Source organism: Eulemur rufifrons, chromosome 24, assembly GCF_041146395.1.
Source record: "Eulemur rufifrons isolate Redbay chromosome 24, OSU_ERuf_1, whole genome shotgun sequence".
NCBI classification, from domain to species: domain Eukaryota; kingdom Metazoa; phylum Chordata; class Mammalia; order Primates; family Lemuridae; genus Eulemur; species Eulemur rufifrons.
In genome coordinates, this window is record NC_091006.1 from 7,345,888 (window position 1) to 7,362,821 (window position 16,934).

Genomic DNA, 16,934 nt, shown 5'->3' on the forward strand with positions numbered 1-16,934 from the left:
CGATACACGGGAAAGGCAAGGCCGCAGGGTGAACCCAGGTGCCCCTCCCTGGCAGAGGGCAGGGGGTAGCAGTTGGCCTGGTGGGAGTGAGTTCCCCAGGACACAGGCGACCCGACACGTGGCTACCTCTGGATTATTTTATTCACATGGCTTGTGGGATACAGGCGCTCCTTCGGGCGAGACAGGCACAGGCACCCCCACCCCCGCCCCGCGCTGCTCAGGCGCCCCCCTCCCGGCCCTCTGGGGTTAGTGCTAGTTATGTCACACACAAAACAGGGGGAGGGGGCAGTGGGAAGACAGGAAGGGAGTCTCTACCTGCCCAGGGGCTTCACACAGCGGCAGCCTGAGCCCCTTCCATCCTCGTGGGGCCTGGAGCCCCTGTCTCTGTAAACCCCACGCTAGGCAGCCGGACCCTGAATCCACCTTCCTCCTGATCCCCACTCCCACTCCGGGCCTTGGGGCTCAGGGACACCCTGGGGAAGCGGAACTTGGGTGACTTCTCCCCGATAGGGGACTTGGGGGCTGCCTCACCCTCCTGCCCCCTTGAGGCTTTAGAAGGGGCTGCCAGACCCACACGTGGCAAGCGAACCCGGCCCCTGCCCCGGCGTCCCAAGGCCCCTTCCCCACTGCCCTCTTCCTCCTCTTCCTCGGGGCTGGGGGAGCCTTCCCCAGTGACCGTCTCACCTTGGCTGAAGCCCACTCGGGGCAGCCTAAGTTTGGGGCTCTTGGCCTTCTCACCCTCCTCCACCCCCTCCTTGGCCCGCACCAGGCCAAACCGGGGCAGCCGCACCTTGAGCTTGTGTCCGGCATCCCCCTCGCCTTCTGCCACCTGGTACTCGGCGTGGCTGCCCACGGCGGGTGGCGAGAGCTCCACATCAGGCAGCGAGAGGTGGAAGGTGTGCTCAGCCCCTGGGGGCTGGTCCTCGGCCCCCACGCCCCCCGACCCAGCCCCAGCCCCCAGTGTGGGCAACTTCAGCCTCAGCCCACCCTCGCCTGTGGCTGCCTCACCCCCCTGCACCTCCCGGCTCAGCCCCACGTCCAGCTCAAGCTGGGGCACTGTCACGGTAGGCATCTTGAAGACACCCTCACCCACCAACAGCTCCCCACCTGCCGCCTGGGCTCCAGGCAGAGACAGGGTCACCTGAGGCACCTGGACCCTGTAGCCTGCTGTGCCCTCTGCTGAAGGGGCTGTACCCTCAGCCTGCTTCCCCAGGGCCCCCGCCTCCCCAAAGCCGGTCAGCTCCACCTGGGGCAGGGCGATGCCCAGTGGCGGCACCCTCAGCACCCCCTCATGGCCCTCAGTGACCACCTGCCTGGTTGTGGACACCTGCAGCCCTGACAGCCGCATTCCGCTGACAGCCGCTGCTCCGTCTGTCCCCCCTTCCTCCTGGGCCCCCAGTGTGACCAGCTCCACCTCGGGGATCTTAAGCTGCCCAGTGGCATGCTCTGGCTTTTCCCCTGGGCTGACGCGCCCACCCTGGACTTCTGTTTCCTTCCCGCGAGCCAGCCCAAAGGAGGGCATCTTCAGCTTGGGCATTCTCACCCGCCCGTCCCAGCCCCAGCCCTTGCCCTCCAACTCAGCCGCCCCCGGCACTAGTTCTCCTGCCTCGGTGTCCCGGCCTCTGACCCCAAACTTGGGCAGAGCAAACCTAGATCCCTTGAGCTTGACGTCGGCTCCTGCCACCTCCACCTTGCCTGCGGGCAGATGGGCATCCAGGCTGAGCTGCGGGATGGACAGGTCGAGGGCAGGCAGCAGGCCTGCCTCCCCTGCCACTTTGGCCTCAGCCTCCGTCCCCACCCGAGCCTTGGGGAGTGAGATGGCGAACTTGGACACCTTCAGCTTGGCGGCTCGCCCAGCCCCCTCAGCCTCTGCCTTGGCCACCTTTGGCCCTGAGAGTCCAAACTTGGGCAGGGAGAACTTGGAGGAGGGCTTGACCTTCATCTCCAACATCTCTGGCCGCTCTTCCTCCGCTCCCACTGTGGGCAGCTGTGGAGTAACGATCTCCACGGAGGGCACTCGGAAGCCCAGGTCCCCGACCCCTGCTGCCACCCCCAGGCCCTCTGCCCGCTCCCCCTTGCCCACTTCAGCTGCTGGGGCCTGCCCCTCCAAGCTGAGGACCCCCGGCAGATCTAGCTCCACTGAAGGCAGGGTGAGAGAGGGGACACCCACACGAGCCTCACCACCCACCTCTGGCTGTAGACAGGGAAGTGTCACCAGCTTCCCCGAGACCTCAGCACCTGCCTCACCTGGCTTGCCTCGTGTTGGGGACCCTGCCCTCCCTAGCTTGGGCATGGTCATCTTGGGCATCTTGAAGCCAAATTCCACCCCCTCTGCCTGCTCTGCCCCTTTTAGCTGCACCTCTGGAGCCTTGGGCAGCTTCACCTCTGGTGCCTTTGGAAGATGCACATCTGGGACCTTTGGCACTTGCATTTCTGGCAGCCGAATCTCTGACACCTTTGGCAGCTGCACCTCTGGGAGGTGCACATCGGGCACGGCCATCTCAGGCACCTTGGGGAGTTTTATCTCCGGGAGCTTCATCTCGGGGAGCTTCACCTCGGGGACTTTCACCTCTGACACCTTTGGCAGCTGCACCTCTGGGAGAGGCACATCAGGCACGGCCATCTCAGGCACCCTGGGGAGTTTCATCTCTGAGACTTTTGGCAGCTGCACCTCAGGGAGTCGAACCTCTGGCACAGCCATCTCGGGCATCTTTGGGAGTTTCATCTCTGGAACTTTAGGGAGTTGCACTTCCGGGAGGTGCACGTCGGGAACAGCCATCTCGGGCACCTTTGGGAGTTTCATCTCGGGGAGCTTCATTTCTGGCACTTTCGGGAGCTGCACTTCTGGGAGGTGCACATCCGGCACGGCCATCTCCGGCACCTTCGGGAGTTTCATCTCGGGAAGCTTCATCTCAGGCACCTTCGGGAGTTTCATCTCGGGGAGCTTCATCTCGGGGGCTTTCGGCAGCTGCACCTCTGGAAGCTGCACCTCGGGCACAGCCATCTCCGGCACCCTTGGGAGTTTCATCTCTGACACTTTCGGGAGCTGCACCTCTGGGAGTCGAATCTCTGGAAGGGCTGCCTCGGGCACTCTTGGGAGCTTGACCTCGGGGGCCTTGGGGAGCTTCACTTCAGGCCCCTTGGGCACCCTGACCTCAGGCCCTGGCACTCCGATGCCGAAGGAGGGCATCTTGATGGTGGGCAGCTTCAGCTTGCTCTCGGCAACGGCTTCCGGGGCAGCGGGCCGGGGCTCCAGGAGAGAAATCCCAAAGGTGGGCATTCGAAGTCTGGGACCTTTCACCCTGGCCTCGGGGATGCCTTTGGCCACCTTGGCCTCAGCAACTTCTTTTGCTCGAGCCCCAAAGCGGGGGAAACTGAGGCGAGGCATCTTCAGGGCCACTTCAGGTGCCTCTCTCCGGGCCTCCACCTCCGCACCCGGCAAGGCCAGGTCCACCCCCACAGTAGGTGCTGCCACATCCAGGGTGGGCACCGTCACGGCCACAGCCCCTTCCCGGGTCTCCAGGCAGGGAAGTGTGGGCAGAGCGGGCAGTGAAGGCAAGGTGGGCAGCTCCACTTGGGGCACCTGGATCCCCGCAGCCGGGGGCTCCACAGCAGGGGCAGCCAGGGCTCCTAGCCCAACGGTTGGCAGGTGGAGGGCAAAGCCACTGACTGCCTCTGCTAAGGGGGCCACTTTGGGGGCTGGGACCTGGGGGACACCCACCTCGGCACCTGGCAACCGGGGCCCAACCAGCTCCACCTGGGGGGCTGTGAAACGGGCTCCTGCTGGCACCTCAGCCTCTACTTTGGCCTTCCTGGGAGGAGGAGCGGCAGCCGCCAGCCGGGCTGCCTGGGCCTCTTCAGCCACTTCTCGTACACGCAGCCGAGGCAGCTGCAGGCGCCGGCGGGCAGGGGCGGCTGGGACAGGACCCTTGGCAGCCTCGGCTTTGAGGCCCCGACGCAGACGGGAGAACTTGGGAAAGGAGAACTCGACGTCAACGGGGGCCAGGTCAGCAGGGGCCCCCAGGGCCCCGGGCACCAACACCATCTTCTTCTTCTTCACAGGGGACAGACTCTGGATGTTCTGGGGAGAGAGGAGAGAGGCGGGAGGCGGTGGAACAGTGGGAGGCCAGGAGTGGACAGGAAGAGCCCCACTGGTATTGTACCAGGCTGGGGATGTGCTGGGTCAAGTATCTTGTCCCCCAAACACCATCACCACTTCCTGCCTGTCATTTCACTATTAGTGCTGGGGAAGGCAGACATTCATTTAGAATCTTGAAATGTGTCAACAGGAGTGTAGGAACTGGGACCCAATACTTCTAGGTTCTCATCCAGGATTTTCCCCAACACCATCTTTCTAGAGATGGGGAAACTGAGGCTCGGCGGGGAAAGAAACTTGTTCAGGGTCACTCAGCAGTAACTGAGCAGTGCTCAGGCTGGGAACCTGACTTCCTTGGTTCCAAGTACCCTGGTTCAGGACACCTAGCAAGCCTGGATCCAATGGTGGAGATGAGGGCCCTGGTGTGGGGTGGGTGGGTCCCCCGAGTCCCCTTCCCTTGCCCTCCTTTTCCTTGCCTCCCCCCTCCCAAGGGAGGAGTTTAGGAGAGGAGAACAAGGGGCAGAGGGTGGGATTAGCGTTGGGTTAGTGACAAGACAGAGGGCAAGGCTGGCCCACCGTGGCAGGGAATGGGGTTCACGGCGCAGAGACGGGATCGCTGGGGCATTCCAGGGCCGGGGCCGGGCTAAGCACGCGTACCAGCTTGGCCACCTTGGCCCGCGGGCCCTTGATCTCGTAGCCGGCCACTGTACCAGGCCGCAGCGCCAGGTCCCCGGTGGGCACAGTGCGCTTCAGGCAGAAGGAGACCTTGTAAGGCTCGGCGCATTGTAGCAGGCGTAGTGCGTCCTCGTACTTGAAGTTCTCAAAGAACACGCGGGCGCTCAGCAGCTGGTCTCCTGCAGGCGAGGTGGAGGCGGGCAAGGGGTGGGCATCAGCTGGCTCCCCTGGGGCCTGGTTCTGCCCACTTCCTCGGAGCCCGCCAGGTAAGGCCCCGCCCCAACTTTTGGCCCCTCCTATCCCCAGCGCACGTCTGAGGTCCGGACACTTGAGAACGAAGCCCCGCCCCCTGGCCTCAAGCCCCGCCCCTCCCTCTGCCGCGCTGAACAAATCCACGCCCGCTCAGGTCACGCCCGTCGCTTTTCCACTCCTCTACCCCAACCTTATGTTTAATATACTGCCTTTGCTTCCTTTAGTGAGAGAACAGACTCAGAAGGGACCTTCCAGAAGCTCCCAAACCATCTATTCACCTCCTTGCTCCTATAGGGATTGACTCTACTCTCCCTCCTGTTCCTTAGGGATGAACTGTCCCCACTCCTAGTTCAGGACAATCCCTCCATCGCCTTCTCAGGGTCATCCTCCAGCAATTCTCCCTTCTTCCCACGTCATGGGTTACCCCTCTCTTCTGCATTATTCCCATCAACATACACACATATTATTATTTCTCCCAAAAGAAAGATTGGTTGTCTTGGCCAGGCACGGCAGCTCATGCCTGTAATCCCAGCACTGGGAAGCCGAGGCGGAGGACTGCTTGAGGCCAGGAGTTCAAGACCAGACTGGGACTGGGCAACATAGCAAGACCCTGTCTCTAAAAAAATTAAAAAAAAAAAATTAGCCAGGCGTGGTGGCGCATGTCTGCAGTCCCAGCTACTCAGAAGACTGAGGCAGGAGGATTGTTTGAGTCCAGGAGTTTGAGGCTGCAGTGAGCTATGATCATGCCACTGCACTCCAGCCTGGGTGACAGAGTGAGACCCTGTCTCAGAAAAAAACAAAAAGTTATCTTGATCTCTCTCCACAGGAGCTCCTGCCCCATTTATCTGTTCACCTTGACAGCAAAATGCATTGAGTTGTCTAGCAGCATTTATTTCCACTTCTCCAATGACAACCTCACCTCCTCACATAGACACACACAGTCACACAGATGCACACACACACACCCCTGAACTGCTGCTCTTAAGTCCCAGCAGTGACCCCTGTAGCTAAGTCCCATACTTAAGTCCCAGGCTTCATCTGCTTGGACCATTCAGCATTTCACCCAACTTCACTCTCTCCTTCATCCACTCCCTTCCCTTGGCTTCCGGGGGCCACACCACCTGGATCCTCTCTGGAGGTTCCTTCTCAGCCTCCATCAATGGTTCCTTTCCATCTCCCTGACCTCTTAAAGACGTACTGTCCCAGGGTTCAGGCCTTGGAACTTTTTCATTCTCTGCCCGCATGCTTCAGTCACCCCTTAGGAATTCTTGGGAAGCTCATACAGATTCAGGATTTTATTATATTTTATTTTTGAGACAGAGTCTCACTCTGTCACCTGGGCTAGAGTGCCATGGCATCAGCCTAGCTGACAGCAACCTCAAAGTCCTGGGCTCAAGCGATCCTCCTGCCTCAGCCTCCTGAGTAGCTGGGACTACAGGCACATGCCAACACAACCAGCTAATTTTTCTATTTTTAGTAGAGACAGGGTCTCGCTCTTGCTCAGGCTGGTCTGGAACTGCTGACCTCAAGTGATCCTCCTGCCTCAGCCTCCCAGAGTGCTAGGATTACAGGTGTGAGCCAGTGCGCCCAACGTGGATTCAGGATTTTAAAGATCATAAATCTGCTCACAGCTCCCAAGTATATCTCTCCAGCCCAGCACTCTCCCCTCCACCCTAGACCCATATACCCAGCTGCGCCTCCACATCTCCACCTGGATGTCCAAAAGACACCTCTCATTTAACAAATACAAACTGTACTCCTGGCCTTCCTTCTCCAAATGAGTGCCAGCCCCAGTGTTCCCCTTTTGTGGGACTAGCAACTCTATCCTCAGGTCAAAACCCCCCAGATGCACCCTTGATAACTCTCTTCCATCACATCCCATATCCAGTCCTGAAGGCTCCTCTTTCAAAATATATCCAGAATCTGAATCCTTCTCTTCGCCACCAACACCATTTTGTTCCTGAGCATCACCATCTTTGATGTGGATAATCAAAATAGTCACCTTGTTGGTCTCCCTGCTCCCAACCCTGCCCTCCTACCTGCTACTTTTAATGCAGCAGTTCAACACTCAACTCTGTTCACAACCCTCATAGAATGAAAGCCAGAGTCTTCATCCACACCCTATAAAGTCCTCTAAAAATTGCCCTTTCCCTTACCTCCCTGACCTCATCTCTTACTCTACTCTTCACTAATTCTATTGTATCCATACTGGCTCCCCTGCTGTTCCTCCAACACTCTCACCTTCGGACATTTGCAGTAGCTGTTCCCTTTGCCTGGAATGTTCTTCCAGATGGGCACATAGCTTGTTCCCTTACCACCTTCAGCCTTTTCACCCTTCCCTGCCCACCCTACTTAAAAATGCAGCTTTCCTTCTGGCATCCGTAGCACATATTGCCTTCTAATTTACTAGGCATTTCACTTATTGTTTTTTATGTCTCTGTCCACTAGAATGTAAGCTCTATAAGTGCAAGGACTGTTGTCTGTTTTGTTCACTGCTGTAGCCCAAGCACCTAAGATAATGTCTAAAATAGAAGGCACTTAATAAATAGTTGTTGCATGAGTAAATCACAGCAGCTTCATCCATGTTTCCTAAAACATCCCTCATTTACTAAGTTAACTCCACCCCTTTTCTCCTGTCCCAACAACAAAAACATTAACTAGCATTTATGCAGCACTATGTGCCACTTAGCTATGTGCTAAGTGTTTCCAAATAGTGACTCATTTAATCTCCGTAATAACCCTGTGAGGTCAGTACTAGAATTTGTCCCATTTTAGAGATGAGAAAACCAAGGCACAGACAGATCACAAGCTAGTAAAACGGAGGATTTGGGATTCGAACCTAGACGATAAACCTCCGGAGCCGGTTCCGAACAACCACAAAGCCGGCAAAGCTCCGCCCCAAAGCCCCTAACCCCGCCTCTTAGTCGCTGGCCACGCCCACACGTCCGTGTCAGTTTCAGCCTCCTTTGGGACCCAGGGCAGCCTCCTAACCCCGCCCCCGCAGGCCGGCCCCGCCCCATGTCGCGGCCCCGCCCACCTTCCTGCAGGCTGAGACTCCTGGCGGCGGGCGAGTCCTCGCGCAGCTCGCGGATGAAGATTCCTTCTTTGCCGCCGCCCGCTACGTTGATGCCGCTGACCCCGGTCTGCGCCTCTGTCTCCACGATGATCTCCACCAACTCCGCCCGCCTCAGCTCCTGCAGAGGGCGGCGAGGAGTCGCCACGGGGCGCCAGGGCTGGACCTTGTCCCGAGCCTACTGTCGCGCTTAAAAGCGGCTCTGAGGCCGGTCCCCCAGGCACATGGTCCTCAGCACAGCCCGGAAAGGACGTCCGCGCCCACCCACTCTTGCATCTCGCCTTTAAGCAGGCGCGGGCACCACTCGCTCTCCAGGACCCGCGTCGCTGTTAAACAGCTCGCCATCTGGCTGCCTCTCCGAGCCCCCTGGGCTGCGGTCGGAAGGGGCGGGGTGGGGAGGGCGAGGGGGACCTGAGCTGTATGTAAATAGAGGCGGGGCCAGGACATGGGGGCGTGCCCAGCTCGGGAGGGCGGGGCTCGGGGTTTGGAGCTGGGTCCAAGAGCACAGGAGGGAGAGGAGGGGCCAAAGATAGGGTGTGGCCAGAGTTTGTGCGGGGTCATTCGCACCTGGGGCGGAGACCCATACTTTAAGGGTGGGACTGAGCTATGGGGCGGGGCTTTAATAACAGCAGAACAAGGGGTGAGTTTGAGGGTGGGATTCCGAGGAAAGGGCTGGACCCTTAAACCGTGCAGGATGGTGGGAATGCGGAGTGGGATTTGCCTTCCTGCAGGCTTGAATGTGTGTGAGAATGTGCTCTATTGTGGACTCTATGACCCCGAGACCTGCATGACACCCACGGGAGAGGGAATCCAATGAAGGGGGTGCGTGGGTAATGAATGGTGGACCCGCAGACATGGCATTCCTGGTATTTACTGTAAATGGTGCAGACTGGCCCTGGCCCAGCAGCGCACTGTGGAATTCACTTAGGGGCTTCCCAGAAAAGGCAGTGAGAGACCTGGGCTCTGTCTAGGAATCCAATCTGCTGTGTGTCTAGGGGAAAATCTTGCCCTCTCTGGGCCCATATCCGCACTGTAAAGGCTATACTGGAAGAAGTCTCTGATTGTGAGCTGAAGCAGCAGGGATCTGAGGGGACACTAATGGGCAGGGCATCGAGGCCAGCATGGACTGGAATTGAACGCAGGGCTCAGAGGGGAAAGCAGGTCTGGGCCAGATGCCCCACAGCAGTGGCTCAAGGGACTAAAGGGCTGGACAGGGCAACGTGGATAAGAACAGTTGTGGCAAGGGCAGCAGGGAACAACAGGATGACCATTAACACCGCCCTTTGGCTTAGCCGGCCCTGGGCTAAGCATTTTATGTGCAGCATCTCATTCCATCCTTCCCAATGTCTTGGGCAGTCACAGAGGAAGACACTAAGGCCCAGAGAGGTGAGGTGACTTGCCTAATGCCCCACAGCAAGTTAAGTGGCTGGGCCTCAAACTTAGGTCTATAACCCCAGAACCCACAGGCCATCCTGTAGGCAGAAACCTCCTTGAACTTTACCTCCCTGTCTGCCACCCCCGGCCTCAGCCTGGCTCCGGTAAAAGTAGACCCACTCTGTGCCTGGCACACAGTAAGACACTGTCAATGCCAATGCTCTATCTCAATAATAGTGACAGCAGCTAACATTCAAGGAAGCTTCCTTGGCATCAGACTTTGTGCAAATGGCCCCAGTGTGAGTCCTCAAACCGCTCAGAAGGGAGGACCATTACCCCATTGCACTGATGGGGAAACTGAGCCCCAAAGAGATAAGGTAACCTGCCCGGGGCTTGACAGCTGGAGTGGTAGGGTTGGAGTTCAAGCCCATGGGTCCAAGCCCATGGCCTTAACCCCTACACTATACGGCCTCTTCTAATAAAGGTTTTCTGCAGGATTTTCTTTAGCTCACTATTTTTTTTTTTTTTGTTGAGACAGAGTCTCACTTTGTTGCCCAGGCTAGAGTGAGTGCCGTGGCGTCAGCTTAGCTCACAGCAACCTCAAACTCCTGGGCTTAAGCGATCCTACTGCCTCAGCCTCCCGAGTAGCTGGGACTACAGGCATGCGCCACTATGCCCGGCTAATTTTTTCTATATAGATTTTTAGGTGTCCATATAATGTCTTTCTATTTTTAGTAGAGACGGGGTCTCGCTCAGGCTGGTCTCGAACTCCTGACCTTGAGCAATCCACCCGCCTCGGCCTCCCAGAGTGCTAGGATTACAGGCGTGAGCCACCGCGCCCGGCCCTTTAGCTCACTATTAATTTAACTCCTTTATCCTCCAATGAATTAGCTGCTTTGAGTCTTGGTCTGTGCCAGGAACTACACTAAGCACTTTAGATATGTTAATTTTTTTCTTCTCACAGTGACCCATAAAATAAACCCTATCGCTGTTTCCATTTCACAGATGGGGAGACTGAGGCACAGAGAAGCCAGAAAATGTCTCCTGGCTGCCCTAGTCTGCTCCCCACCAATGCCCCACAAGTCCCCCTTGCAGGACATGTCACTCACCTCGGCACTCCGGCTCCTGGCCTCCATGACACTGCTGGGAGTCACCTGGGCCCCGGGCTCCTGTTTCTTCTCCCCCTTCTGCTGCAGGACCAGCTTCAGTTCCGCATGGAGCAGCTGCCTCTGAGCCTGCGGGGGACGGGGGTGGAGGCTTGAGGCCAGGAGGGGATGAGAGGTGGAGGCCCCGCTCCTAGGAGGAGGGCAGGGTGGGTATCCGGAGAGGAGAAGGGCCCCCCACCCCAGCTGTCCTCTCACCGCTGCCTCGGCACAGGCACCCCCTCCTAACAGGAGCCCAGCCCGAGGTGCCGCACAGCTGTCTGCAGGGCTCGCACCCTTCTTCTGGGGTCTTGCTGCCTGCCAGGGAAAGACCAGGGCATGAGGCTCCAGGCGGGCCAGGCAGGGGAGGGGAGGGGCATGTGGCACTAGCCAGGGCTCACCTGAGGGTCACCTCCAGCTCCTTGGGCCTCCTGGGTCCGGGGCTCTAAGAAGAGTAATGTGAGCAGTATCACTGTCTAACACCCACTGTTTGCTCCTGAGTGCCTGACCCTTCCTGCACTGTCAATACCCTGTCCCCATTGTGCAGGTGGGAAAACTGAGGCTCAGAAGACCCATATCCAACAGCCAAAACTGACTCATAGGCCTGTCTGACAGCAGACCCCTGTGCCAACTGCCTCCGCCAACTGAGGGGGCCAAACTCACTATAAAATAACTGGAATTGCTCCTATGTACTCCCAGTGGGTCAATCAGCTCACCTTGCTGTGCGTCAGTTTCCTCTATAAAATGAGGAGACTGAGAGTACTTACCTTGTGGGGCTGTTCTGAGGATAAAGTGAGTTAACAAGTATAAAGTGCCAGGCCGCGGTAGGTGCTGTATAAGTACTTGCTATCATTATTATTACTAAGAACGTCCTCTGGGTCTTGACCTTGTGTCAAATGCCCTACAGGGGTCATTGGACAGGAACCTCAGAACAGCCTTGTAAGGTCAGTACTACTAGCAAGCCCATTACAGAGAAGATACTTGAGGCTAGGGGGAGGGATGTCACTAGCCCAGGTCTCAAATGGCTAAGCCAGGACTTGAACTTGTCAGAAAGCTCCAGCCCCTCATATGGACAATAAGAATAACTGATGGGTAGTGAGTGGTTCCTATTCGCCAGTCTCTGTGCTAAGACCTTCACCTTCTACCTCACCTCGGAAAACCCCACCCTCTGAGAGACCAAGAGAACCTGCTCCAGGGTCACACACGGCACCGGCAGAGGAGCAGAGCTGGGATTTGCATGCAGCCCCCCGCCAGGCCCTTCTGGGGACAGGGAGGTGGAGATTGTCTCCCCCGACCTCTGACTCTGGGCTTGTCCTCACGGCCCCCACCTGGCATGCCAACCCGCCAACCCCTACTGCACAGGGAAAGGTCAGGCCTCACGCGGCACATTCCCTCACACAATGGCCCGTCTGCTGTGCCTAGTCACATTCCGCCCCTGCCCACCCACCCCGGCCACACAATGGCCCTTCATAGCCCACCACTGGCCAGGACAGAGGACATGCAGACCCCTCAACACTCCCACAGCACCCACTCCACTGGCGGTCCCCCACAGTATCGGAGAGCTCCTCTCTGGATCTCCTAGGGGTCCTGGTCTGTGTGTCCTTCCCCAGCCTCCCCTTGGAGTCCCCCACTGCCCTTCCAAGCGGGGAGCAGGCCTCTCCCCAGCTGTCTCCCATGCCTGGGGTATTTCCTCTGAACTGGGCCGTGTGCTGGCTGGAGTGGCTATTACAGGGGTGGAGACTGTGGCTCACAGAGGGGAAGAAACCTGCCTGGGGTCACACAGCCAGGAAGGGACAGAGCCAGGGCCAGTGCCCTTGACCCCTATTCTGCACCGTAACTTGCACTGGTGGCTCTGAGCGCTGGGGCAGGAGCTGGGTTGGGCAGGAGGGATCGAGGGTGCCAGAAACACATTTTTAGAGGGACCTCATTGACGCCAGGCCAGGCAGGCGCTTTACAAACTTGGTCTCATGGGACCCCATTTTACTGATGAGTAAATGAGAGTTCAGAGACAGGCTATCACAGTGACAGAGCAGGGACGTCAACCCACATGTGCAAGCTAACTCAGTCCCTTATCCAGGACAATGACACAACACAGCATCCTGAGCCGGGGTGCGGGAAGCCTGGACCTTGCAGGCGGTGGTGGAGATGCAGGAAGGGTCTCCTGGGCCACCAGATCCCAGAGCCTGGCACAGGAACTTCAGGCAGGGCGGGGGCAAGAGAGAGACAGTGCCCTCCTTCCTCATCCCTGCCCGGGACAGGCGCCCAGCCCAGATTATATTTAGCCCAACTGTGCCCTTCCTGAGCTGCGCACCCAGCTCCTGGGGTAAGGTGGGGGCAGCTTCGGAAGGAAACCCACCCCACCCCAGGCACTCTGTGTTCCCAGCTCTGCCCACCCCACTAGGCAGGGGAAGGCGGGGAGGGGAGGTTCCTAGGGGGTCCCTGGCTTGTGTTAGGAGAAGATCAACTGGGGCCTCCCTGGTGAATCAAGGCCAGGTAGAACCCTCTAGATGCCAAAAGCCCATTTCTTGGGCAGTCACTGTGGCACTGCCCTGGTCCAAGCCTGAGCTTCCAGAATTCCCAGAATCCTTGTTTCTTGAGCACTTACTATGTGCTAAGATCCTTCCCTGCCGTGGCTCATTAAATCTGCGTAACACCTCCCTGGGGTGTGTGCAACTTAGATATCCATTTAAGGTGCTACTCATGCCCTGCAGAATGGCTGGGAGAGAGGGGTTGTCGTTTGGGCCCTGGGCCCTTCAGCTGAGCTGGGGCTTGCTGAGGAATCAGCTGAGGGTTTTGCCTTCTGGCCCTTTCCCCCACTTGCTACGCCAACCTCACTTGGGAATTCTGCCTTGGTTTTCCCCAACCACCAGTGATCTGGTGCCCTCAGCAATGGGTGTGTGGGGTTAACTTGTCCAGGCTGCCGAACACTATCTGAGGCCATCTAGTTGGGGAGGGGAGGTATGAACGTGGTGGCCTCTGGCTGCCTCGGTTAGTCCCTGTTCCAGCACTTCCCAGGTGTGAGTGCCTGGGCAAGGTCCTTCACCTCTGGGGCCTCAGTTTCTTCATCTGTAAAATGGAGCCAATAGAGTGGCTTTGAAGATTTGTGAGATAACAGAAGGTACTTAGAATATTCCCAGTATATGGGAAGTGCTCAATTAATATAATCTAGTCTCTGAGAGCAACACGGAGCATGTGGAGAGAGGGGGCTGTGCACCTCACAGTGTCCCATATGCAGCCTTTGCTCCTCAGTGGTCCCCACTGGCCTCCCTACCAAAGGGGAACTTTGGCTGAGGGAAAAAATCCAGCTCAGCCACCAGCCTCCCACCAACAGCATCAACGCCACCTCCCAAGCACCCTGTTCCAGGGACCAGAAAGTCTGCCTCACCCCAGGCATCCTGCCCTGGCTCTTTGATAGCAGAAACTCATTTGCTCTCATGCCAGCCCTGTAAGGTGGCCTCCTGACACCAGCCCATTTTAGAGATAGGAAGGCAGAGGCACAAAGGGTGAAGCATCTTGCCCAAGGCTGGATAGCCAGAAAGGAGGAAGAAGTTGGGATTTGAACCCAGGTCTGGCTCTAAAGTCTATGCCTTTAACACCTTCACCACACTGCCTCCTGAGCCCCAGGCACCACCCAGCACCTCCCAGGACCCTAGATCTTAGTCCCACAGTTTCTCAGCCTGGCCAGGGAGGGGACCGGCTGGCTGATCTCTTACCACTGGGCCTCCAGACACCTCCAGAGCTCCCGGTCCGTCTGCTCAGCCCGAGCCCTAAGCTGGGGGGGAAAAGGAATGGGGAGGGGGAGGAGAGGGAGACCCCAGCCATTGGCTGCTGAGGCGTGACGTCACCAGAGGGTGGGTGGTGGGGAAACAAACATCCCCTCTTCCAGCTGCATCCATGCACAAGGGGGTGGGGACCATGAGACAGCCACAGCCGCCTGTCCTTTGCCTGGGCTGAGACTTCCACCATGAGCCCTGCTTCGGGGACTCGCACATTACTACCCCCGCTTAGAGTCCTAGCACCCCACCCACCCCACCATTTCCTGGCTCCTGGACCCAGGCATGGGGGCCTCTAAGATAAATTCCTTCCGCTCCTTCTCACTGTCAGTTGAGGTTCAAATCCCAGCTGAACCTCTTCCTGGCTGTGTGACTTCCGGCAAGTCACAGCTTCTCTCTGGGGCTCAGTTTACCGCTAACACAGGGATGTGTTAAGAGTGTTAAGAGTGCCCACCGGCCGGGCGCGGTGGCTCACGCCTGTAATCCTAGCTCTCTGGGAGGCCGAGGTGGGCGGATCGTTTGAGCTCAGGAGTTCGAGACCAGCCTGAGCAAGAGCGAGACCCCATCTCTACTAAAAATAGAAAGAAATTATATGGACAGCTAAAAATATATATAGAAAAAATTAGCCGGGCATGGTGGCACATGCCTGTAGTCCCAGCTACTCGGGAGGCTGAGACAGGAGGATCGCTTGAGCCCAGGAGTTTGAGGTTGCTGTGAGCTAGGCTGACGCCACGGCACTCACTCTAGCCTGGGCAACAGAGTGAGACTCTGTCTCAAAAAAAAAAAAAAGAGTGCCCACCCACCTCGTGGGGTTGTTTCGAAGATTAAATGAGTTAAAAGAGGCTAAAAACATAAAAAATGCCCAGCACGGAGTGAGTGCTACTCACAGTTTGTATTATTGTTATCACACACATTAGGCGGCCAGCTAGTCTTGTCAGGGGCTTTTGGCCCCTTTTGAGTGAAACTGGGCATAGGGGAGCCCCATTTCTCTGTTTAATGGAGTTGCCATTTGGGGAGACACCTGTCACATACGATGTACTATGCTGGCACCAAAGCTCTGCCGCTGAACCACGGTGTCAGGTGGCCCGATTTATAGCTACACAGACAAGAGCTGGTATAGCTGGGGTCCAGTCCCCATTCTGTTGGACCACAAGACCCCTCTACATTCTTCTGTCCCCCCATTTCACGGATAAGGAGGTTCAGAGAGGGCAAGTGACTCTCCAAGGTCCCCCACAGCAGGTAATGGCAGCAGCTCAGATTTGAGCCCAGCCCTGTCCAACTCCCAAACCAAGGCCGCGAGGCCTCACCCTATCCCTTGGCCCCTGGCCCGGCCCCCGGCCTGCCCTCCCTGACTCACCAGACCCCGGGGGGCGGCACAGGGAGCACAGGTACCCCCACATGCCCCTCGCGCCCACCCGGCTGCTGCCTCGGACGCTCGCCGTTCTCTGAGCCCAGGCCCCAGGCCTGCGCCGGGCTGAGGCTGGGGGATTACCCCCAAAGCGCATGTCAGCAGCTTCTGCCCCATTGTCCAGCCAGGCGCAGACACCAGGCCCCCACCTCAGTCGGCACCCTCACCCCCCACACCAGCTCGGGTGGCCCCTCTGCAGACCTATCCCCAGCACCCCACTGAGGGCTTAGGGCCTACTTCTGAGAGCATGGGGGACCGGGCCAGGATGGCAGGATCCCAGAATGCTGGGGACCTCCCCCCTCTCTCTGAAATGCCCCCTGCCCACTCTCAGCCACCAGGGAAGGCAGGAATGTGCTGAGCTCTGGGAAATGCCTTCCAGGCCTGGCAGCAGCTAAGGGCGGGGTGTGGCCGGAACTGTGCTCCCCGAGGGGTGAAAGGGATGGTGTGGCCAGGGCTCCTGACGGGCCTGAAGAGACCCTCACTTCACTGCAGTCTCTCTCTCATTCATTGATTCACTCCGACATTCATTTGTTCATTTATTCATTCAACAAATATGCACAAGCCCTTGTTTGGTGGTTGGTCATTTGTCGGGCACTGGGGACACCAACAGACCTAACTCCACCCTGGGGGGCAGACTCAGGAAAGGATTCATACCGGAGGCGACATCTGAAGTCAGACCAGAAGGGTGAGGAGAAGGGAGCCAAGGAACAGGGCAGGGCAGAGGGCTCCGGGCAGAGGGACAGACACGGGCAGAGGACCAGCGGTGAGAAAGGGAGCAGTCCTTTCTCCAACGTCAGCAAACACTCAGCGAGCACCTGGTCTTGTGCCCAGCCCCGTGCTGGATGGTGCTGGGGACGCTGTGTGACTGAGATGGCTCAGGCCTGCTTTCACAGAGGTCTCAGTCCAACAAGGAACAAGCCCAGAATGATGAGGCTGAGAGGTGGGAATCACAGGCACAGCAGTCAGGGCCGTGGTGGGGCGCCCAGGAAAGGTGTCGCCCCAACCTAGGAAGAGAGGGCAGGGAGCGCCTCCTGGAGGAAGTGGCATTTGAGCTGGCCCCTGAAGGATGTGTAGGAGTTAATGGAAAGCCACGGGCGGTGAATGAATGAGAGCGTGTTTCGGGCAGCGGATTAGCCTGTGC

At 57.9% G+C, this 16,934-nt stretch overlaps 1 protein-coding gene across 1 annotated transcript; it reads right to left on the reverse strand.

The window, feature by feature from the left end:
- Positions 1–328: 328 nt before the first annotated feature.
- Positions 329–15,785, reverse strand: PRX (periaxin). The gene is made up of 7 exons (XM_069458199.1): positions 15,743–15,785; positions 11,014–11,057; positions 10,832–10,930; positions 10,580–10,705; positions 8,061–8,217; positions 4,754–4,950; positions 329–4,081 (listed from the first exon to the last, which is right to left on the reverse strand). The coding sequence occupies exons 1-7, from the start codon at positions 15,783–15,785 to the stop codon at positions 329–331; spliced, it is 4,419 nt and encodes a 1,472-aa protein (XP_069314300.1).
- Positions 15,786–16,934: the final 1,149 nt, after the last annotated feature.

Bases quoted from the DNA above. Each gene is read 5' to 3' on its own strand.
- PRX (XM_069458199.1), bottom strand. From the start codon at position 15,785: ATGTGGGGGTACCTGTGCTCCCTGTGCCGCCCCCCGGGGTCTG. The intron at 10,706-10,831 runs GTGAGAGGACAG...CGTCCCCCGCAG, and splicing joins GTGCCTGTGCCGAGGCAGCG to GCTCAGAGGCAGCTGCTCCA. The intron at 4,951-8,060 runs GTGGGCGGGGCC...CCTCGCCTGCAG, and splicing joins GAGTCTCAGCCTGCAGGAAG to GAGACCAGCTGCTGAGCGCC.